The following is a 23,006-nucleotide window of genomic DNA, read 5'->3' as shown; positions in this document are numbered from 1 at the left end:
GTATGTGGTCTTGGAGGCAGCTCAGTCCTCTTCCTTGTGCTAAAGCTGAGGTAATTTTTAGGCAAAAGAGAAAAGCTTTCACTCTGTTTGGGGCTGTGTTTTCTTACATCTCCAGGACTGCAGTTTGCACAGGACACGTGGGGTACCGTGAACCTGTTTTGCAGGGGAAGCTGAGGCACAGCAGGCTTGTCTGTGAATGAGAGTGTAGGACACAGTTTGGGAGGTGATATCTCAGTGCCTTCTGCCATGTGTATCCCTCCTGAGGAAGGGAGACAGAGCAGAGGATGCCAAGGAGAAGGAGGGAGGGAATTGCAGTTGACATAGAAAAGCCCACACTGCTTGCTTTCAAATCTGTGTATACCTGTTGTTCTGAGCAGCTTTGCCCACTCTGCTGGGCAAGTTTCACTGCCAAGTTTAGGGCATTTCTGTGCTGTTTCAGGTTTCTCCTTTGCAGGGTGTTTGTGACCTCTTCCAGAGGACATACCTGCTCATATCTGACCAGGTGGAGCTGGTTGCACTCTAACTTTGACTTAGTTGGAAAGCTCCTGGAGCAAATGGTGTACCGAGGTCTTCTACCTTCTGCTTTGGTATATCCAGAAGCATTGAAACAAAACCCAGCCCTTGAGCCCAGAAGAGCCCAAGTCAGTGCAGGAGATGGCTGAGAATGGAAGATTCCTGCTACCATTTGTTGCTAAAGCTATTTTGTGGCTCCTATAACAGCCTCCAGCTGAAGAGAGCCCCAGAATGTGCCTCTGTTTATAAGCAGAAGGGAATTTAGAAGAAGATATGAGCTTCCTGCTGTTTTATGGGGATATGGAGAGAGTCCTTTGAAAAATGTGAAGCTGTGTTTTAACACACTTCAATCTCATTTCATTCACAGTATGTTTCATTCAGAGCTCATCTTGGATTTTTGCCTGTCCAGGCAGCTGAGGAAAGAACCACTGTAGAGTTCCAGCATATCCACAGTGTGTCTGGAGCCACACACTGAGGCCAAATCAGGAGCTCAAGGGCTGTTGAGCAGAGCTCTCTTCTGTGTCACAATTGTGGAATCACCTTGCATAAATAACTCTGAGTCAGATGTCAGGATGGGTGGATTTGTGGGAGTCACTTTGTCATCATAATAATGTACCATTTAGCTGGAATGTTTTGTAACCCAAATCTTTATCCCTGGCTTACCTCCAGCAGCAATTAAATCCTGGTTTGTTGGCACCCTGTCCTCTCTCTCTCTCTCTCTCTGTGAGTGTGCATTTGATTTTGTTGACCACTTGCTCTTTAAAATCCAAAGGCTCTGCAATTGTTAATGCTTTCACTGCTGTTTGATGCTCATTTCCCAATTTCATCTTACTCCCAGGCTGAGATGGGTTTTGACATGGTCAAATAAAACTCAAATTAATTGGATTACACACTTCACTTGGGTACCTTTCCTTCTGAACATGAAAACAGTCTCAGTTGTTTTGTTTCAGGAATGTGAGGAAGGGAAAATGGATGCAGTTAGAAATGATAGTCAAAGAAATACCTGTTTGCATTGTGGCTTTAGGCATGAAATTTGGTTCTAAGGGGGACCTGGGTTAGATCTTGTGCTGCTCTGCTGCCAGGAAGGCATTGCAGAGGTACACTGTTCTCCTTGGCAGTTCAAAGCATTTCAGTTTTCCCTAGGAACTGCTTTCAGAGAACCAGCTTGAAAGTCCTCCCTATCATTGCCAATGCTCCAGAGGCTGAAAAAGCTTAATAATGTGTCTGCTAACATTTCTGGAGATTTCATGTTATGTCCTTTGGGCTGGACACTGTAGAGTAAGCAAAACCCTTCTGATCTTCCTGATGTCATTTGCTGTGTGAATCAATAAGGCAGTGTGACATTGGCAGTCCTTCTGTGCTGAAGGTTCCCTTGGGTTTTACTGTGATGAGTTAAAGGGGTGGGTGAAAGGAAACATGAGCGAGTTTGAGGTAGCAGAACATGGGCATGTTCCTGCATGGTGCCCTCCAGCTGTGCAAATGTGAACTTTTCAGAGGGTTTGCCATCCCAATGGCCAGGAGACAACATCTTCATGCAGGTTAAATGCAACAGGAGTAATGCAGTTGGTCCTGTAGCACTGGTCAGGACTGTGGATTGCAAATCTTAGCAGCATCAGGATATGGGGGTTCCATTCCTTGCTTTGTAACCTTGGTATCTGGGTCAGTGGTGGAATTTTTACCCCAGTGTTTTCACAACTGTCAAGTAGTGCTGTGGGATGCTCAGATGAAAGATTCCTTCATCCTAGTACTCTCCCAGACTACTAGTATGCCACAGTGCTGGTCCATAGGGAATAGGGTTGTTGAATATGGGTGTGGAGTTGCAAAAAATAAGGAGGTTTGCTTTTTAATATGTAGCTCTGCTGATTTGACTGACCTGAGCAGCAGGCTCAGGTATGAGGGAAGATGAGGGGTCACCTACAGGCTGCTGATTTTTATTCCTAGCAGGAGAAGACTGGGAAAGATGTGCAAAAGCACAAAATTCTTCCAATTTCTGCTGAATCCTTACCCTTCCCTGCTCCATATTCCAGAACTCTGTGGACCTGCTCAAACTGGTCAGTTGAACACCTAAAATAATCCTAAATGGCCAGTGAGTTTCCTGAGTATGTGGAGGGAGCAGAGCACACCCTTTCCCCAGGCTTTCCTGCATCCTTAGACCTCATGATATGTCCCACCACCACCCTGATGGCAGAGTGAGCTTGTTGGATTGATGGGGAGACACTGGAATGCCAGACTGGCTTGGCAGCACACTGATACCAGACAGGAGGGAGCTCCAGATCCATATTTGCCATGGAGATGGCAAATTTTGAGTCAGTTATTGCTGTACAGTGCAATATCTTAATCTACTGTGGCATGCAAAGGTAGGATTATACAGGTGAGCACAGAAAGGACAACTTTTCTAGGGTTATCAGAGGTGGGATGAGCAGCTCTGCAGGTCTGGGGAGTGCAGCCTGTGTCCTTAGAAAGCAATGGGCAATTGCTTGAAGAGCTCAAATTTTGCCTCCTGAAGCAGTGCCTGTCCTTGACCAGCAACAGACACCAAGGGATTTTGGAGAGAAGCCCTGCCTGCTGGGACTGGGCAGCTCTTGCTGCAGGGATACTAACTGCTCTGCTCTTTAACACAGATGGAGAAGCCCAGCTGGCCTCCACCGTCATAGACACCATCATGGCTGGGCTGCCAGGACCACGGGGAGCCCCAGGGCCTGTTGGGCCACCAGGTAGGAAACTCAATTCATCTGCAAAGCTGTAATGATGGGGATGATGGGCAAAAGACATTTCTGATAGAGACTGGAGTGATCTATGGGATGTGTGCATGGAAAACTAGTGAAACCTCACTCAAAGTGTGTTAGAGCAAGGTGGTCCAAGGGTGAGAAGGGTAGCAGGAAGGAACCAGGTTTCTTATCTGTTGATAGTGACAGGACACATCTTGACAAGGGAATATAAGGATTGTCTATGAGTTGTCCAGTGAACTCCTTTGTGAGAGCAAAGTTATTCTCACTGCTCCTGTAATACTGTCCTGCTGTTGTAGAGCTCCACTGAGCAGGATTTGTCCAGCTGCTCTGGGATGTGTATGCAGACTTTGCAGACCTTGGAGCTGGCTTCAGCTATTCCAGATCTTCACCAGTAGAACTCAAATCAGAATCTGGGATGAAAATGCAGTGGCAAGTTGTCTTTCTCTCTGTGCTGATGGGTGGCTGAAATGATAATACTCTTGCAAACATCAGCACTTCCCTGTATGAGGCATATTTAGGAGTGAACTCCCATTAGTTGCAGAAAAGGCTTTTCCTTTCATTATGAGGGCCTTTCATTTACCCTTCAATTCCTTTATTCTTTGACTTAAGCATTTGTATGGTGCATTAATGATTGAAGCTGATTCAGCTGTGCTTCATGTATAATGTCCACATTGTTTCATCTCAAGAGTTGTGACAACTAAAGCAGAGAGTATTGCTAAGTTCAGACTAAGCAAATATCCTGTCTCCCATTTGCAGGTATAATCATTTCACAGCTACTGTTGAGAAATAGCAATTTTCCCGAAAGGACTGAATCTGTTAAGTGACTGTGTAAAATAAGTTGACCTGTTCAGACAATGTTTAACTTGTCCTGGAAGAAGGCTCTTCTGTGCTGCAGACTTTAGAACAATTTATTGCCACCAGAGTGAGCAAAGAACAAGAGAAAGCTTTGCTTTGCCACAGTCAGCCTCATCTCCTTCATGTTCAGCATCAACTTTCTGACACCACCAGAGAGACAGACCAGAGTGGGCTCGTAGACTTCCCTCGGTACCTACGAGACTGTCAGAAACAGCAACTGGAGTGTTTTGCTCTGATGTTGCTGTTTCATGGGTCTAGTTTTGACAAGTTATCATTTTAAACAATGCAAATGCAGCATGTTACTGACATGCTGCTTCCTGTTTTCACCTTTTTTCCTCTAACAAGACACAGGGATATATGATAGCAGGATGTGAGTATCCAGTAATCCAGTGTGAGATGAAGCACTTATGCTATAGTCCCATGACTGATGAACGGCTCTTACCAACTGAGAGACTAAACAGAATGATCAAAGGAAGTGCATGCATTTGGAATTTAGGTTCCTTCCTTCTAAGTCTCCTTCAAATTGTCTCAAATACTGATTCTCACCAGGGCCACCGGGTGCATCAGGACCCAAAGGGCCACCAGGACCTATTGGAGCTCCTGGATCACAAGTAAGTGCTTTGGGGCTGAGGGACAGACATGAGGCTTAGGTGGGAAGCATGGCACAAAGACAGAGAGGAGTTTCTAAGCCTTAGATGTGATGCTTTGTTCCCTGTGATATTCTGTGATTGCAATACCTTCTTTTTTTCCCATTCTCATTGTGCTGAGAGGATGAAATGGTTGTGCTTTCCAGATTTCCCCCTAATCTTAACAACACATCTTGCTGTTGCCGTGTCAAAACATTTCACTGTGGCCTGAGTTGATGCAAAGGATTTGACATGGGCCTTAGTAACACAGTGATAGAAAAATACTGCATTTCCTCTGGAGTTATGTATAAAGATCAAAAATGCATCAATGGGAATTCACCAATTCACCAAAGTGAATTTGTTAAGCCTGGCTTTTGAGAAATAGCACTTTCTGGTCAAGAAATACATCATAAATGCCCATCAGGTTGATTATTTATCCATACAAAAATTGTGGAGGGGGAGGTAATAATGGAGTTTGATAAACTCACTCCTAAGAATTTATGATAGGAAAAGGACAAAGTGCTCACATGGATGGAAAAAGGTGGTTAAATGGAAAGAAGTGAAGTCGTGCTGAATAGTGAACTGCTAGACTACTCCAAGTTGTGGTTGGCTGATACAAAGGGACTCCAGGTTTGGGCAGAGTGTTACTTAATGTGCAGGTAAACCAATAACATCAAATATTTCAAAGGAATCCAACATGAACAAAGAGATGAAAGTGACTGATGAGCACACAGAGAAAGAAATGTTCAGTAACTGAGCAGAGGGATGGAACTTAGATCCTGATAAGAAGAGGTTTGGAGTTGCTGGGAATTACAGAAAGGAGAATTTTACCATGTATTTATTAATCAGCCTGAAAAGACAATGGACAGCAGGTTAGTGAAAGTTTGCCAGTGTAGCAGAATCATTTCAATTAGTGAATGCTCTGGAGGATGATGAGAAACTCCAGATAGACATGAGCACAGTGGGAAATTTGGCAGCAAGATGACAGATGCAGTTTAACGTGATTAAATGTAAGGTAACTCACAATTCATAAATAGGTTCTGTAGTAAGAGTCTGGCTTTTTCTCATGCAGCACACATTATAAATCTCTTTTTTTGGTCTTTTTTTTACAATAGATTGGTGGAGTTCAGTGTTCTTAAGTGTCCCCATGTAATTGCACACTGATAGTAGCTGTTGAGAGCTGTCAAGAGGAAAGGATGCTTATGGACACTTGTGCTTTGCTCATGCTGCATGTCTGACACGGAGCCAAGTCTGGTTGGTGCTGTACCTCATTTGGCAGCCCTGAACCTCCTAAATCAAGCCTGAATTTCTGAATCTGTTGTGGGCTCAGGGGAGACATAGCTAAGCTGGAGGCCAGGTCACTGTGCAGCTTGGTGGTGAGCAAGTAGGGCTGACAGCAGGCAAGGAGCAATGTGTTAATGGTGAAACTGGGACAGTGCTCCTCCTTAGACCCTTACAGCACTAATGGCCAGTCTTGTTGGACCACTTACTACTGAGGCTCCTCACAGCTGTGCCTTGGAAGCCTATTTCTCTGACCACTGAGAGGTGGAAGTTTCTGGGGGGCTGCTGTTAAGCAGATCAGCTTAAACCACCCGCAGTCTGGAGTGGAGGAGTACTCTCTATTTGCTGCACTCTTCAAGGCAACATGCAGGTGGTTTGAGGTGGAAACAAACATCTTGCACGTGGTCCTGAAGAACTGAGGAGCTGACATGCTTCAGCAAACAATATTGTTCTTTCTCTGACTGGTTTATAGCTATGGCACTTGGATCAATTTCTGCAAAGCATTTCAATTAGTAGAGATCTGGAGACTATGCCCTTCTTACCCATTGCTGACTGCTTTATAGATTTATTCAACCCAGGGAGCACATTTTTTAGTAGAGATTGGGCTTAATTTGAAAATTGTTTATTAGGGTGAATGAATAGCTTCAAATTAACTTCCACTGCATAGTTCAATTAATTTTCAGGTATGTATGCACACTCATGCCACCCACTGAGGCAATTATGAAGAAGGGGAAAGTAGTGGGGATTTTAAAGCTAACCAGGCTATCTGTGTATTCATTTCTTCTTGGTAACTGAGAACAAGAACCAACCCCTCAAAAAATACTACATCAGTAGCCTTCAGTGCATTAAAAGACCCAAACAGAGGGATGTGCAGAAACTATAGGTCTCAGGATATCTGCAAACAGAGCTTCCATTGTTGTTGCTTGAGAGGAAAAGGGACTGCAGCTCGATGGCTTAATGGGTGTGTGAGGTTTTCAGGATCTGAGAATCACTGGGAAACATATTCACTACACCTCCACAAAGGATGTACAGTAGAAATTAATTCCTCCTTGTTCTGCATCTCTTCTAGGGCTTACCAGGCTCTCCAGGACAACCTGGGCCAAAGGGCTCCAAAGGAGACCGAGGAGAGAGAGTAAGTTTGACATAGACGAGGGATTCCCATCAACATCTCAGGTGGTGCCTCAGGAATTATATGCAACATAGGTCTTTCAAATTCTGTGGGATTATAGCCATAAACAGTTTTCAATGTAGAGTTTCTAGATCTTCTGCAAGAACCAAGATGATGATTTCCTGTACAGATAGGGGTTGAATTGCTTGCAAAGTCTGGTGTGCCCTGAAGAGATTCGGGTAGAAAACCCATGGAGATCAACTTCTTCTGGCAAACAAAGTGCTTTAGTGTGGAATATTTTGGGTGATCTAACTGAACTTTCATTTCTGTGGCAACAAGGCAGCAAAAGCTCATCAGACTTCCTTATCCAAAGCCATTCCCCAGCTTGAATGATGTTCTTAATCTCACAGTTCCAAATATAATATGTTCTTGGTATGTTTTTGTGCTGTACCTCAGTCCTTGATGGGCTGTCAAGTGCTAATAACTAAACATAGATAGAAGAGCTGTTTGAATGGTATTTCCAAACTGGGAAAGTTTAGGAAATACCAGAGAAAAATCTAACAAAGATATAAGTATGTCAAATTCTTAGTCCAGCATTCAAGCACTGGGAAGGGTTTAATAGTGGCATTTGGGCCTTCAGCTCCATCTATTCAGCTGCTTACTCTCCAAAAGGCCATGGTCTTTGAAATCTCCTCTGAGAAATATTAGGAGCACAAAATCATTTGAGAATGTAGTAAGTGGTGGAGGACCATTCAGCAGTTAGATGAGATGTAGAAGTGGACACAGATGGACTGTGGACCATCATTAAGGCCCTAGTGTGAAGCAGAGTCAAAGAAAGGAGGGAATAGAAGAAGAAAAATACTGGTTGGTACCTCTAAAATGATGGATGTCTGCAGCAGTGGCTGGATTGACACAGCCTTGTGCCACAACTGTAGGAAATATGGTTTGTTTTCCTCCAGGTGCCACTTTTACCATCCCATAGATGGAGGTGAACATGGGGGTCACCACTTGTAAATGGATGGCTGTAGATGACATGCTTTCCCCATATGACAGCATCTCCTCTTCTTCATTTCTTCTCATTCCTCCAATTCAAAAGATACAGGGAGGTCTGAAAGAGCTGAAACAGACCAATGCAAATTGGTTAATTCCAATTTGATTCACAAGAATAACCAGCAACAGACTTAAACTATGTTCCTCTGTCCAGTGTGCAAGGAGAGCGAGTCTAGGTGGCTTGTGGCTTGTTTGATTCCCTCCTAAGGCCTTCCACATCACAGAGCAGCAGATATCTGAGGATGGAGCACATATGCTTCAAAAACCTCTCTGTTTTATTTGAGTATCTTTGCACGTTGTTTTCAGTGCTTGGTCTCTGTTCTTACATAAGAAATCACCATTTTAAGTGACTGTTGGTAATTTTTTTGATGCAGATCAGCCACTTTGGGCCTGTGGTGTTACTAATATTGATGCACTTCTGGGACTAGGATTTAAGAGAGAGGACAAAACCTTAACTGATGAGATTTCAGCACAGGTTACCAACTACAGCCCATTACCATAAAAAGTTGATTTTTAGTTAAAAGAATAATAATAAAGGCATGGTCTATGGCAAAGTGTCAAGTTTCCATCCAGGAAGCTGATAAGAGCACTTCCTCAGTGATTCATTTCACATTTTCCTTTAGTTTGTGGTTGACCATATTGCTAAGACTAGACTTATTTTGAAACAAAAGCTTTGTTGCACTGTCTGTTCAGTACAGCCAGATCCTTTAGACTTTGATTTTGTTCCTTCTTTGTGAGATATTCAGGGTTGTAACTCCCCTCCTAGGTGTGAGCCATGATTTTGCAGGTATCTTGTATGTCTGTCTTTATAGAAAAGGAAAAATTCTATTTCCTGCCCTTCCTCTGTTAGGATGGAAAGTGAAGCTGACTGCTTTCTCTGGCAGAACTTCTGTGTGCTTTTTGTCTTTTCTGAGTGTGGATTTGAATGCTGGTTTTGACAAGGACAGGCTGCAATTTGGGGTTTGGTGGACACAAACTAGGCCTCGCTTTACACAGAGCAGAGGAGCTGTGCAGCTGCAAAGGGAAGCAGAGGAAGGTTTACAAGATCTGTTGAGATTCCAGAAAATGTTATTATACATTCTTCCTGCTTAATCTCAGAGAGAACAGACGTAGAAGAGACCTGAAGCAGTCTGAGCACATCCCCTGGATGCCGCATCTATATGTGTGCTGCTCACGAGCAGCCTCTGCTCATCTTGTTCTTAAGCAGTGCCAGTGAGGGATACAGCATATCATCTCCAGGCAGCCTTCAGGGGTACAGCTAGAGAGGGCCTGGGATAAAAGATATTTCTAACATCCAGCCTAAATATCCTTTGATCCCCTTTAAGCTGATAACATCCTTTCTGTTCCTCCTGGACATAGAGAACAGGCTGTTTATGTATTTTGAGTGCATTGTTATGTCTCCTCTCTGTGATTTGCCTCTTGCCTGTGGTTTTTCACAGGCCTTACTCCCTCCAGCACAGAATCCAAGTATTTCCCTTTGAAGATGCTCAGAGCACCTGACAGACTGGACCTTCCTCCCAGCACTCTTTGTGTTGCTACAGGGCCCTTGTCTAGTGCTGGGTAACTGCTCACCGTGCACTGCCCAGCTCTCCCTAGTAATGGGGTTTAGATGCCCATTGGTTTGATACAAAGCTGCAGTTTGATGGACACAAAACAAAGCAGCTTTGCCTTTCTGACAGATACTGCAGCTAGGTAGACTGTGGGGGTGAAAAGTATGAGTTTGTTTCTGTGTATGTGTAGGGGAGAAGAGCCAGGTTAAATATACAGATGCTTTTGGGTTTTGCCTCCTCTCCCCAAGCTCCTGCTTTCTCATTAAACAATCTATAACTGGTCTTAATCTGTAACTGGCTCCAGAGTGGGAAACCAATGCTGTGGAGGGAAACAGAGGGGGAAAAAAGTGCCCTTTGATGGCATTTCACTCTGCCCCAAACCAACAGGCCCATTTCAAAATGTTTCTGCTTTTTAAGAACAACAACAAAAAAAATCCCCACTGAGAACAATGTGAAAAGTGGCACAGCAGGAAAAAAGTAACAGAGCATCCAAAATATTGTAGGTGTGTTTTGATCAGTAGCTGTTGGGGTTAACACAGGGACACGTGTAGAGCAGGAGACAGATTAAATCAGTGCTCTGTGGGAGTCCTGGGCTCCGTTTGCTGTCTGGGGCAGCATCAGCCCATCGGTTGAATGCAGCATCTTTGTAAGAAACAAATCTCCAGCCAAATTCCTTCCTGGTATAATGTAACTGACTGCTGTAAAGTTCAAAAAATTGCTAATCTTCTTACTGAGAGGGTACTGCAGTCTGCATTGAACCCAACTGCTCCAGAGTGTGATGGGATTTGGAGCTGATACTGGCAGGAAACCATGACCCCCTTTTGCTGTCTCTAAGTGATAATGTCAAGGGAGAGGATTTTTTTTTCACATGATCCCAAGTGCAAGGTTTGTCATTAAACCATCTTAATGCCACTAGTAAAAATTGCACTATATTCTTGTTAAATGGAAAACAACCCCACATCTCCTAATGACACTTACTTTATTTCCAACAGGGGCAAGCAGGTGTGACTGGAGAGAGGGGCATTAAGGGATTTCCTGTAAGTGAAGCACTTGGGGGTGTGTGCAAGACTCAGATGGGTTTGGTGCCTGCCTGGTGCTGTAAATATCACCTAGCTGGACTGCAACTGGTTTGACCAGGTCTCTCAGATGCTTAGGCCAGCTGTCTCCAGCTTAGACACTTGTTCAATAGGCAGACTCACCTGAATATGTTCCTCTGTAGATGAAACAGTCTGCCTGCATGTTGATGCTGAAATGCCACCATCAGGAGGGTGTCGTGCCAACAGAGGAGAAGTGCTTGGCTTGCAGATTCCCTCTAGCCAGACTTTGGCAGACAGAAGCCCTCTCCCTGCCCCATGAGGTTCCTGGCACTCCCAGAGCCCAAAGATGGGCACTGCTAAGCAAAGTACATCAGCTCCCTCTTGCACCTTGATCTGCCAAACTGAGCTGGAAACCCTTTAGTGAGATTAAGAGATGTCTCCATACGATTTCTTGGCAATAGCTGGATGGGTGCACACAGGCAATGTCTGCACTGGCACATGTGGCCAAGCTGCAAACAAACTGGTGGAGATGAAGGTTGGCTGACAGTGGGTTAGTGGAGCAAGGTGGAGTTTCTTGGCTGGCAGCATCCAGAGAGGTCTGAGGTCCTCTGGAAGGTTTCTTCTCTTTCTTCCTTAATTCCACCTCATTTCATACAATTCATACAACCTTTTCTTCAGTCCTTCCTCCCATCCCCACCCCTGCTTTGCAGGTATCTCAGGGATGTCCAACAAGTTTGAGGAACTTTTGGAACATGTCCACTCTATTGAGCAGTGTGTCAGCCTTCTTTTATGTTTAGCTTGCAGTTTAATCTCTCCATGCCATCTGTTCTTTGGGAAATGCATGAGCTCCTTGGTTAAGGGGGAAAATCACACCAATATTCACAGCACACAGGGATCTTTGTTCAAGAAAAGCTTAATGAGCATCTTCAGAGGCAGAAAGTGATGTGACTAATTAATGAAAGCAGAATGGAGGATTTTGTGTTCAAAATCAAAGAAGAATACGTGCATGTTTGGGGGAGGGGAGCAATATCTTTTATCTCAGTGGTTTAGCCTAAAGCATTGCTCATTGAGAGCTTCATGAGATGTCTACAGTCCTGTTGTGGTCCCAGGCCATGGCAGCAGCCCTTTCTGCAGTGTGGCCACTTCTGGCCAAGTTCTTCAGTGTTAGAAGTGGTGATGACCTCTTGGGAAGCTGATGGGAGCCAGGACAGAGCTCACAAAAGAACTTTGGCCCTTGGCATGAAGTGCCCAACAATCAGTTTATTTTCTGTTAGTGACAGGCTTCTGCCTTTAATTTGATCCTTGGGAGGGGAGAGGATGCAAGTGATCCTGGGCAGGGTTCTCAGTCACATGAACACAAATTTCTGTTTCTTCTTTGTTTTAGGGTGAACCAGGCAAGAAGGGTGAGGAAGGCGACAAAGGCACCGATGTAAGCATGTGTTTCTACTGTGGTTTTACTTTCCTGTTCATCTCTTTGCTGTCCTTCAACCATATTCCCTTTGGCAAGCTGGTGTGGCAGGGTCAAGGGTTGTGTCCACAGTTAAAAGTGCAGAGCAAACGATGATGTGAGCCTTAGGTTTGAACTTAATACATGCTGGAAATCCTGATCTTTGAGATGTCCTTGGCCACACTGTCAGCTGCCCTTCTCACCATGCTCTCTGAACACCTCCTCAGTCCCCAGTGCTTGTTCTGCCACACACAGCTGTTACAAGGTAGGGAATTACTGCCCCACTCACATGCCCAGGGACAGACTCCCAGAACAGATCAAATTACATGTGCAGAGAGTTGGATCTTGCATCTCTACCCTCCCATCCTAAAATGCTTCCCAACAGCTATCTGTCCTTTCAGACCCACTTCTAAGGCAATGGGGGCAACAAACTGCAGCTTGACTGCACATGAAAGTATGTGGCCAGGCTTCAGGCAGCATGTGGACCAGGTAGGAGCTCTGTGAAGGGCAGCATGAAGCCCATCAGGATGGGCTTGCATGCCACTGCTCCAGTTCATAACGGAGCAACAAGATGGTGCTAGTCACATGTCCCAGTTTCCTGGTATAACATCAAAGAGAAAGCCCAGGTAACTCGCTGATGTTCAAAGTAAATGTCAGACAAGAACAAAACCAGTTTTCCAGGTAGTTCAGCATAGTTGTTAACATAAGCTGCACCTTGTAAAGGATTGATAGGGATAAACACCCAGAGTTTGGCCCACTGCAGAAATAGGAACCAAACTGAAAGGCATGGCTGTAGGTCAGAGGCTCTGCAGACATGGGGTATAACCGAGGAGTTTCTTTGAATAGGGTTTCTCTTGCATTCCTACTTAACCCTTGTAGGTTCTCTCCTCTGTTACGTCTTTTCTCTTTTAAAACATCCACACTGCCTAGTTTGGGCTTATGGAGGCAACATGATGAACAAGAAACCTATTCTGCAACATATTCCAATGTTAGTTTTCTTCTTGCAGGGGGAAGGTGTTCAACAACTTCGAGAAGCTCTGAAGATTTTAGCTGAGAGGGTATTAATTCTTGAGCACATGATAGGAATCCATGGTAAGCGTTGCTAAGGGTTTATTTGGTAGACAACTGAGGACTCTGATGGTTAAACATCCTCCCAGTCCCCTAAACTCTCTCTAGTATCTGTTTAAGCAGAGTTTGCAAAGAATAGAAAGGAATGCTTAGAACTGTGGAAGACCTGGAGCTTGCACCCACTGCACTCTGGCTTTACAGGTAGGGATGACCATTCAGAAAGCCAAGTCATGAGCAGCAGCTCAAACCATGTGGCACAGATCATCTACCAGCTTCCCAGGGAGCTGCTCATTCAAGTCTTCAGGCCAGATCATTTAATCCTGTTAACAGTGTCTTCCAAGTGACTTTACCACCACCCTTGCCCTCTGTAGCACTTCACAGAGAAAGCCCAAACAGTGCTACACATCACCTTGAAAACCAGTGATCCCTCCCTGAATGCCTTGTGATGATGACTTACATAAAACCTGCTTTCACAGTCAGATTTAGTCTCAACTGTTCTTTTGTTCAGGTAGATTTAAAGTTTTCTCTTAAGGCTAATTGTCATCACTGGTATTGTGGTACTGGTACCAGTTGGCATCACTGGTACTGTGTGTGGCATCATCCCTCAATGAGCATTTTCTTCCCTTAAGCAGAGTGTGAGTTGGTGCAATCATTACAGATCAGACTTGGCCCTTTGAGTTATCTGAGGATCAATTCTCTCACAGCTGCCAAAAGTTGATGTGCCAACTTCTCCCTGTTCTGAAACACAGTGGAGGCAAGATGTTTAGATCTGCTATCCCAGCCTGTGACAAGCACTGAGATGAGCATTTTTTAACCAAGTCCCATAGCCCATTTCTTCTTTATTTTCTCCTTGACACATGGCACCTCATTTCTGGCCTCACTTTTAAAGCAAACTGCTCCTCCTGGAGCCAGTACAGTGGTAAAATGAGAATGCCACTGAGAACTTCAAAGCTCAAACATTGTCAGTGCCTGGTGCTCCAGGAACTGGATTGGGGCTGAGCACTCCTCTTCATCCTTCCATGGCCACGTGTTTATTAGAGGCCCAAGCACTATGTCCAGAAGCAATAGGCACCAACAGCTTAAGTGTTTTGGGAAATCATGAATCACAACCCCATGATTTAACCACAGTCACCCTGACCTTACCTCTGCTTTAATCCTCTTTTGCTTCATATTTTCATGGGATTTTATACACCAAGGGCAGGAAGAGAAGTTTTTATGCTTCTTTGCTTTGAGATGGTGAGGTGCCAGGCAGCAATCTTACCTGTCCTCTGGGCAGGAGGAGAAGGGGACCCCAGTCCAGAAAAACAATGGAGTGTATTCACAGGACCCAGGGCCTGGCCCTCTGTTGTCTTTTACTTTGTACCCTCATTTATACCAGTATGAAGCAAAATGGCAGCTCCTCAGGAAGCTTGTATAGACACTGGGGCTGGACTGGGGCATTCACACATCTTTGCCCCTGCAGAACTTCCTAGCCTCCCTATTTTATACTTGTTTATATTTGCCTGTTTGGCAGCCCAGCAGCAACAAGGCATGTGCTGCTGTTATTGAGAAATGCTTATTTTCAAACAAACCCTTTTTACTGATATGAATGTGTTGTCTGTTATTGCTTGAGACAGGGGGGAGTTAGTCATGCCCATATATACTTCCATACCAGTGTAACAGCAAACAGGAATGGATTTTAATTGTACAGTGTAGTTCAGGCCATATTTAAACACCTTTTTGTATGACTTTATGGAAATAGTTCCCTTTTTAATCCAATAACAGGCTAAAAATGATATTTTACTCTGTGCTTTTGAGACAGTTCCATTCTTTCACAAAAACACTGTTTAGAAAGAGAACTTGGAAAGTGAGGCCTTTTTGTCTTGTGCAATGGTGTTCATCCCTTTATGTGTGTATGGGTAAAGAAAGCCCCTAAAAATCTTAACAACAGGAAAAGACATAAAAATAACAAAACAGAATGTCTTTGAGCAAAACAGAATCTCCTTGAGCACAGCTCTCCCTGCACTGCAAGGTAATACACAGCTCTAAATCAGCCAGCACCAACTCTCTTGGGCTTGTTCCCACCGTAGGTGTTCAGGATGTTGCCGTAGGTTCCTGGGCAGCCCAGCTCAGCCCAGCTCAGCCCAGCTCAGCCCAGCTCAGCCCAGCTCAGGAGACCCACGCAGAAATGCCAATCCCATGCTCTCATTTTCCCAAGAAACTTCACAATCAGTGTGGTTTCCAAAACCACAGCCACCCAAGCAACGAGGCAAAACACACCAGCAAACAAAGCTCTTGCTGCGACGGGAGGGCAGGGTGAGGTTAGTCGGCCTGGCAGGCCGCAGCCAGCGGCCCTGTGGGACACACGAAAGCCCAAATGGTTTGGCAACGTTTCCCTTGCAGTGAGCACAGCACAAATCCTCCAACAGCCAAATGCTCACTTGAAACAGAAATGTGGCTGGCTGGCTTGTGAGGATGGGCTCTTGACAGGGAAACAAGCAAATGTCTGTGTGTGGAGGCAAGAGGAAGAAGAAACAAGGGCATTACAAATGATGAGGCAGCATCAAGTTATGGGCATCTGCTGCTGACTGCTGGGGAGGTAGAAGGGTGGCTGTAGTCAGATGTATATTTAGCTTTGTAGGGTGGGTGCTGTAGAGAGAGGAGGTGTGTGTTAGGTGAGGCATGCTGGGAGAATGGACAGCTAATATTTCCTCCCAGCTTTATTGCTAATTTGGCTTTAGCCTAGGGTGGGTCAGTCCTTTCATTCAGTCTTTTCAATGCCTCAGAAAGTCTGCCTTTGCAAAGAGTGAAATGGTACTTAAACCCTCAGCAGCATCACTTCCCAGTGACAACTTGGCTTCACCTTTCAATAACAGGAATCTGTGCAAGCGAATTTATAATCAATAAAAGAACAGAGCTTTATAAATGGAATTACAAACGGGAACAGGACCTGCTGGGCAGTAAGAGTACCTACCCCAAAGAGTTTAGACAGTGCAGAGGGAAAAGATCTGACACAGGAGTAGCATGATAGCTGATAGCAGCAAACACGTAAGCACCAGAACTGCTTGCTGGATGGAAAGCCAACAGGAGGGCTGACACGTCTTCCAAAGGAGGTACCACTCAGAAGGGCCCATTTACTCTTTCCTTAGCCTCCCCTTTTAAATAGAGCTCTCCCGTGACTTTCTCTCCTTACAGACTCTTTATCTTCCATTGAGCCAGGCTCTGGACAAGATGTGATCCCAGGCTCCCCTCTGCGAACCAGCATCAAGATCAAGCGTGGAGGACCCCGGCAGCCACAGGCCTACCAGATCCTCTCTTCGCTGCTGGATGACAGTGAAGCCAAAAGGAGAAGCAGTCGGATCAAGTAGGAGCATCTGTGTGTTCTCCATGCCTTTTACCAGTTAAAGATACAGTATCCCAGTGCTTAATTGCAGAGTGCAAATGAAGTGGGTAGGAGGCTGCAGTGTTGGCAACTGGGTTTCCTTATCTGGCCAACACTACGCCCTTGTTGCAGGGAATGTTTTATCCATAGCTCAGAGAGGGTCTTAGGAAGGTTTTTCTTGATTTGTTGTTTTGCCTTTAAAATACCAGATGGCAGGTATCCTCAGAAGCTGTCTACAAAAATGACACCACCTGTCTCAAGAGTTTAATCCCCTCCTTGTTTCCCCACTGCCCTTGAAAGTTACTCAGTTAAAGCATTGCTTAACTGGCTGAGACAATCAGTCCCATCTAAACTCAAAGCCAAGCCTTACCCTCATCCATTGCTGTAGTTGATGGCATCTGCTTTTGTTTGGTGGGGTGGTGTCACGCTGACTTCCAGGTGAAGATACCAATTTCACATCCTCACCTGCAAGAAGTTCTTTTAAGCAAAACCCAAACTGGTAAATTGAGTGAAGGTTTAAAACTGAAAATTCAGGTTACTCTTTGGAATTCAGCATCCAAATCCTGGCTTTTTGTGTTGCTAATTGCATGTGACTGGCAGCATTTCTCTTCTTGGTTGGCTAAGCAATGACTTTGGATGCAGATGTTCACAGCAACATTGACTTTCTGTCTGTCTTCACTGAGATTAGACTGTTTCTGTGCAAATACAGAGCAGTTGGTAAGAGATATGGTGGAATTGTGCAAGAATGTTCCCATATTATGTTCAACATGTGCCTACATCCAGAGATAATTAAGTAGCTGCAATAAGTATTCACAGAAAATACTGTTTTGCAATAGTTTCTTAGTCCTACACCAACAAGGGAAAATGTTTTCACACTGTTTCATTTTTATCTTGTGAGCAAATCCTTGACATTTGCATCTGGAGACAGGGTAGCAGCAAACCACAGCCTTAAGGAATTAGAGTCTTGTCAAGAGCTTCTCTTGCACTGGGAGTTAAATACAAAGAAGTTTTACCTTTTTTTGCAATGACTGTTATTTTGGGGGAAGTCCCAGCTCCAGGGTTAAGAAGTTGAACCTGCCCTTCAGTGGCAAGTTAATGACTTCACCTGCTGCACAAACCAAATCAGACAAGTTGATGTCATTCATGGAGACAGTTAGAAAGAGACTAATGAACAGAATCAATTCTTACATAGCTTTTTAATGCCTCCACCCCCTGTTCTGGCAGTTTCCAAGTTCAGACCAGGATAAAAGGGAGAAAATTGAGTTTGTGTTGGTTGGTTTATGGCATAAATCAGGTAAATTGGTCATGTTCTGTCTGGTTCCTCATGCAAGATGCAGCAATCTGGAAAAGCCAAACTGTTCTACTACAGTCAAAAAAGAAAAAGAAGGAACTCAGCCTGGCCAACATTGGCCACACATTAAATTAACTTGCCATATACATTGTTAGACCTCCAGAGGCATCAGGACATCCAAATCTTTCCTCTGATGAGCATTTTATTTTCAGGAATGAACAGGTTACAGGCTGCTTCAGATGGCAGAACTCTGTCTTTATTTGGCCTCATTCTTTAGAAGTTCAACCAACTCTCTCAAAACAGGTGAAGTGGTGAGCAAGCACCCAAAACTTATCTTCACACAGAAGCTTTTTGCTGCTGTACAGCTAAAGACTAACCAGCCTTGGTTTCAGCTGACTGGGGGGGCTGCAGTAAATGTACTGACATGCTCTGCTTCTGAATCCTGGTGCTGCTTGGCTCAGGCCTGTGGGGCTCATTCAGCACTCAGCCTGTGTAGCTCAGGTTGGACTTCTGTATGCTCAGGTTTTCCTTTGGACATTTCAAAGAAACAAGCCCAAAGCATTGCAGAAGTCTGGGGAGTTGGTACAATCAGGTGCTCTCTTTCCTTAAGACTCCAACATTTGAAGTGAATGCAGAGTTTTGCCCAGAGATGATGCTTCAGGCTCCAGCCTTCCTTTGCCTGCCTGTACTCATCAGCTGGAGCATGATGGAGTCAGATGACAAGGAAACAAGTAAAACTGCCCAAGTCAAGCAGGTTACTGACCTCAAGTAGTTGTCTTGTAGTTAAAATCCTTTAGGGAGAATGAATGACAGCCTCCTTGAATGCATCTGAATTTCAAGTTCAGCACCAAGTCTAAATCCAGTGCTAATTGTAATGACAGTGTGTACAGAAATGATGCTGAATTAAATCAGTGTCCTAAAGAAGGCTGGCAACCAGCTCCCAGCCTTAAAAGTCAGGAATAAAAAGCCTAAAACCAATCACAAACAGCTCAACTTTCCAACATACAATGACTGACTGAAGGGCTGTGCCCAGCTCATGTCTCTCCAGTCACTCCATTCATGAGGAGCGAGCATGAGCCCAAGCTCCATTCACGAGGGCAATAGCTTTGGTGGTGGGCAGCTGTGGGGTGCAGCCACCAATGCATTCCTGGAATAATCTTTCCATGTAAAAATTGAATGCATAAAAATTGGATGTTTCCCCATTTACAAGCTGATTGCCCTGTAGGAATTGGGAAGCACTCAATTACCTCTGTGTTGGGTCAGGACCGTCTTGGTCTTGATCCCATGGACATTACAAGACAGAGCTGGTGGCTTCCAGGAGAGAAAGGGTCCTAATGGCAGTTTCAGGAACTAAACCAAAGCCATCTTTAAAAAGGGGAAAGGCAAAATTTGGTTTCACTGGTTGTGTATCTAGGGGTTGAATTTGGGGAAGAGGAAGTACAATGAGACCATTTTCACTTCTCTGACATTTTGGAGCCTTCACACTGAAGTGAAAGAAAAACTTTTCTTCCTCCAAGTTGTCTTCCTGAATTCACAGCTGTCACATTAGCCTGACAAGTGCTCTCTTCAAGTCATTCATAATGACTGGGAGTTGAGATTTTTTAATTAGTTCAGACAAATTAGCAGCAAGATGAAAGGAAATTCTGTGGAAGTTGTTTGCAGTGAAGCCTGCCAGGTCAGCCATTGAAAGACTGGTGAGGTTTGGGTTGCAAACCATTTTCATGATGGCCTTTTCCAGATTTCTGTATGAGCTATGTAACTTCTTTTTCTCCCCACACTTCTTGCTTTATTTAGCTACACCTCTCTCTCACGTGGTACTGTATCTTTAATTTGGGTGACAGTGGGATTATACCAAATGGATTTCCTCTCACCTGGGGTTTCATTCTACAAGGGCTGGAGCACAGCTTTGTGCAGACCCCGTTCCATTATGTTTTAAAGGTGAACACAGCCTCACATGCTAACATTGATGCTATTCATGACTAAGCAAACCACTCCAACCACACTTTCCATCTTAGGCAGGACACTAAGGTTCATTTTAGCCAGGGCATATGACACATCTTGCTGTGTCTGTGTAACTTAGAGAGTGGATTTCTTTTGAATGCCTGCTCATTTAGAAATATATTTTAATTGAAGTGTTTAGTGCTTTATCTCCTGTGCATACTGTGCAATACCATAGTGTGTTCCCTTTTTTTTAATCCTAAGACTTTTTTGGAATCCTTAATGTATCTCTGAGCTCCAGTGTGTCTGTGGCCTGGATTGGTTTGGGTAGTAGTAGTAACACATTTTCCTTGCCTTGAGCAGCAGCAGCACATTGCACAACCAAACACCTTTGCAATCCGTGCACCCTCATGTTCACCAGCAATCTGGTGCTCCTGGGAGACAGAGAATGCTTCTCTCCAGAGTATCTACTTTGCACTTACTGATAGCAACCCAGGGAACTAGGAATGAACTACAGAGAAGAGCCCTCACCTGCTCCCACCAAAGCCCACAGTAATTTTGCCATCAACTTTCACAGGAACAGGCCATAAGAGTCAGATCCAGACGTCCCACTGGCACGAGCTGCTCTCAGGGGAGCACAACATGTGGCTCAGCAGCAGCTGCCTGAGAGTTTGGCTCTGGGACTCAGGTTCACTCCCAGCCTCTGCAACCAACCATTTTAATGCAGGAACCTGACCAGTGTGAGAAGGGCTTCCAAAAGACAACCAGCCTCTGGAATTACTGCTCAATGCCATGTACTGGAAATCCATTCTCCTCCACGTTTACAGTTTCTGTCTTACTCGAGATGACATTCCATTCTGGTGTTTGCTGGTACAGAGGTTTAAACTACTTGCAGTTTCTGTGATTGCCTTGAAACCAAGCAATTCAAAGGTGCTATAATTATCCACGAAGCACATTCCTGCCCATAGAAGGAAATGTTAACTTCTTCACTAGTTATTTTACACAGTAGGTTTTTATTTATATCAGTGTGTTTCGTATGTGTGCAAATGGTCCCAGCTTCTCTCATTGTAATAAGCTTTACCACCATTTGGTCTTTTATAGGGCAGCCCTGTGCAGTATCTTGCAACCATGTGTAATTTCTTAACTTAGAGCAAGACTAAATCTCATCTGATATGATGAACTCACTTATGGCAGGCTCTGTTTGTTTGTAAACACAATCTGTTTGTTCCACCTCTTGCATGGTTACTTATCTGTTTTCATATTGCTATGTTATTGTTCAAAATATCTATTTCTCTTTATTTGCTATGGGTTTTGTTACTGTGTATGGAATGTTTGTATTCAGCATTTTCTTACAGAACAGAGTGGGAACAATATTCAAGAACCCACAAATACCAAAGACCTTTCATGTAATGCACTGAGAAATAAACATACTGTAAATGAATATGATGTCAGGTGTCCTGTATTTACAGAGTTCAGAGCAAGTTCAAGCAAACTGTATCCTGAAATGAGGGCATCTGTTTTTCTTTCCTGCTATCCTGGCTTTCTCTGGCTCTGTGTTTGTAGGGCTCTAAAAAAGACCCTGCTTCAGGTCATCTTCCATGGGGTAGAAAAGAGCCGTCCATAGCTAAAGCCAAATCTGACAGTTTCCTTGCCCATGATGGGACTGGCTCTTCTGCAGCTATTGCTGGACTGCTCCAGCAGACACAACTGCCTTCTCAGAGGTTTGTCTCTGGGGTTGCTATTCTGCCTTCCCAGCCACACTCACTAAATACAGGGGCATATCTCACCCTCGTGGTGAGGCATTTACTTCCCAGAGCAGCCTTGGTAAGCATTTGGGCAATGGCAGCTTTGAGCATCTTGCTTTGCATTGCAGAGGGAGGCTCTCCCTGGCCATGGCAGCTGCCTCCTGCAGGAACAGCCCTGCCATTCCTGCTCTTCTGCCTCGGTGCAGAGATGGCAGCTCTCCCTCAGTGGAGCTGTGCTCAGCTGAGCAGACTGTGCCATGGGGGGAACAAGCCAGAGAGAGACTTCTGCAGTGCTTAAGCATCAATTAGAATCTGTTGGTATTTGTGACTTGCCTCACTTCCTCCAATGCTTCCTCACAGTTTAGGAGCTAATCTAAGCCAGCAATGGCTGCCCAGGCCTCCTCCCTGTCACACCCTGGTACCTCCTGGGCATCCACCTCTTCCAGAAGCCACTGCTTTTGCCCACCTGTGCTTCCTCCACCTCTTCTGACAAGTCACACTGTTAGATGAGGATGTGGTTAGGGAGCTTTTGTTGTGTTTTCACCCTTCCCACAATGGGAATGATTCCCCATTTAGATTCAGCTACCTCCCTGATTGCAGAGGGAGGCTTCACTATGTGTGAGCCTGGGCTTGGCTGCAGGAGAGGACCTGAGCCACCTCTGTTAGAGACATGAGAGTTCTGGTTTCTGAACCTGTTTTTTTTCCTATCCTAATGAAACAAGAGATATGTAAATCACAGCCAAGTTCTTTTTTGCCCTGCTGATCAGATTACTCTGCAGATATGCAGATACCAGTTTTATAGCAAAGTCTAAGTCTTGTAAACAGAGAAATGTCCACAGCTTCAAGGCCTCTGCTTCATCCAGCTTTTTGCATCACAGATGAGGACATGCTCAAGGTTACTTGATGCCAAACATTCCCATGCAGCACTTCTCTGGGTCTCCCAGGGTCTATTTATCTTGGTTTTTCGTGTCCTAACACCTCCAACTCTGATATATTTATCCTTGCAAGAAGTCCTCAGAGGGAAGACAGTTCTGTTAATCATTACTGTACAGATTGGGAGTTGCTGGATAAAAGGCTAAATTAATTTCTTGGGACATTTGTGGCTGTGCTGGTCTGCCAAGCACCAAATTAGCATCAGGCCCATGTTGGTCTCTGGGCCATTATGGCCACTGATTGTAATCACAGTGAGGGGAAATGGTGCTTTTGCTAAGGCTCAGCATGGCACAGGAGAAATCTAAGGCTGGGTTGGCCAGATTGAACTTCTAGCAGGAGCTGATTAAAAGAAAAAGAGATATTCAGAGGAAACACAGCTACTCTCTGAATATACTACCTTAACTCTTTATTAACCAGATGCTCTGCAGCAAGTTGCTTGTACAACCTACTTTTTAAAGCCAAGCATTCAGCCTG

At 44.6% G+C, this 23,006-nt stretch overlaps 1 protein-coding gene across 6 annotated transcripts in view; it reads left to right on the top strand.

Annotated features, from left to right (window-relative positions):
• The window catches only part of COL26A1 (collagen type XXVI alpha 1 chain), a 176,289-nt gene extending 155,032 nt beyond the window's left edge, over window positions 1-21,257 (top strand). For 5 of the 6 annotated variants that reach the window (XM_062012562.1, XM_062012561.1, XM_062012558.1 and 2 more), the window contains 6 exons: window positions 3,135-3,227; window positions 4,647-4,708; window positions 7,074-7,136; window positions 12,134-12,178; window positions 13,204-13,288; window positions 16,439-21,257. In XM_062012562.1, the coding sequence (XP_061868546.1) occupies window positions 3,135-3,227; window positions 4,647-4,708; window positions 7,074-7,136; window positions 12,134-12,178; window positions 13,204-13,288; window positions 16,439-16,611 (521 nt within the window). In that variant the 3' untranslated portion in view covers window positions 16,612-21,257. The remainder of the gene's footprint in view (window positions 1-3,134; window positions 3,228-4,646; window positions 4,709-7,073; window positions 7,137-12,133; window positions 12,179-13,203; window positions 13,289-16,438) is intronic. The other variant, XM_062012559.1, reaches the window with a different exon arrangement.
• The last annotated feature ends 1,749 nt before the right edge of the window (window positions 21,258-23,006 follow it).

This window comes from Colius striatus, chromosome 20, assembly GCF_028858725.1.
Source record: "Colius striatus isolate bColStr4 chromosome 20, bColStr4.1.hap1, whole genome shotgun sequence".
In the NCBI taxonomy this organism is placed as follows: domain Eukaryota; kingdom Metazoa; phylum Chordata; class Aves; order Coliiformes; family Coliidae; genus Colius; species Colius striatus.
This window is presented reverse-complemented; position numbering and strand designations above follow the sequence as displayed.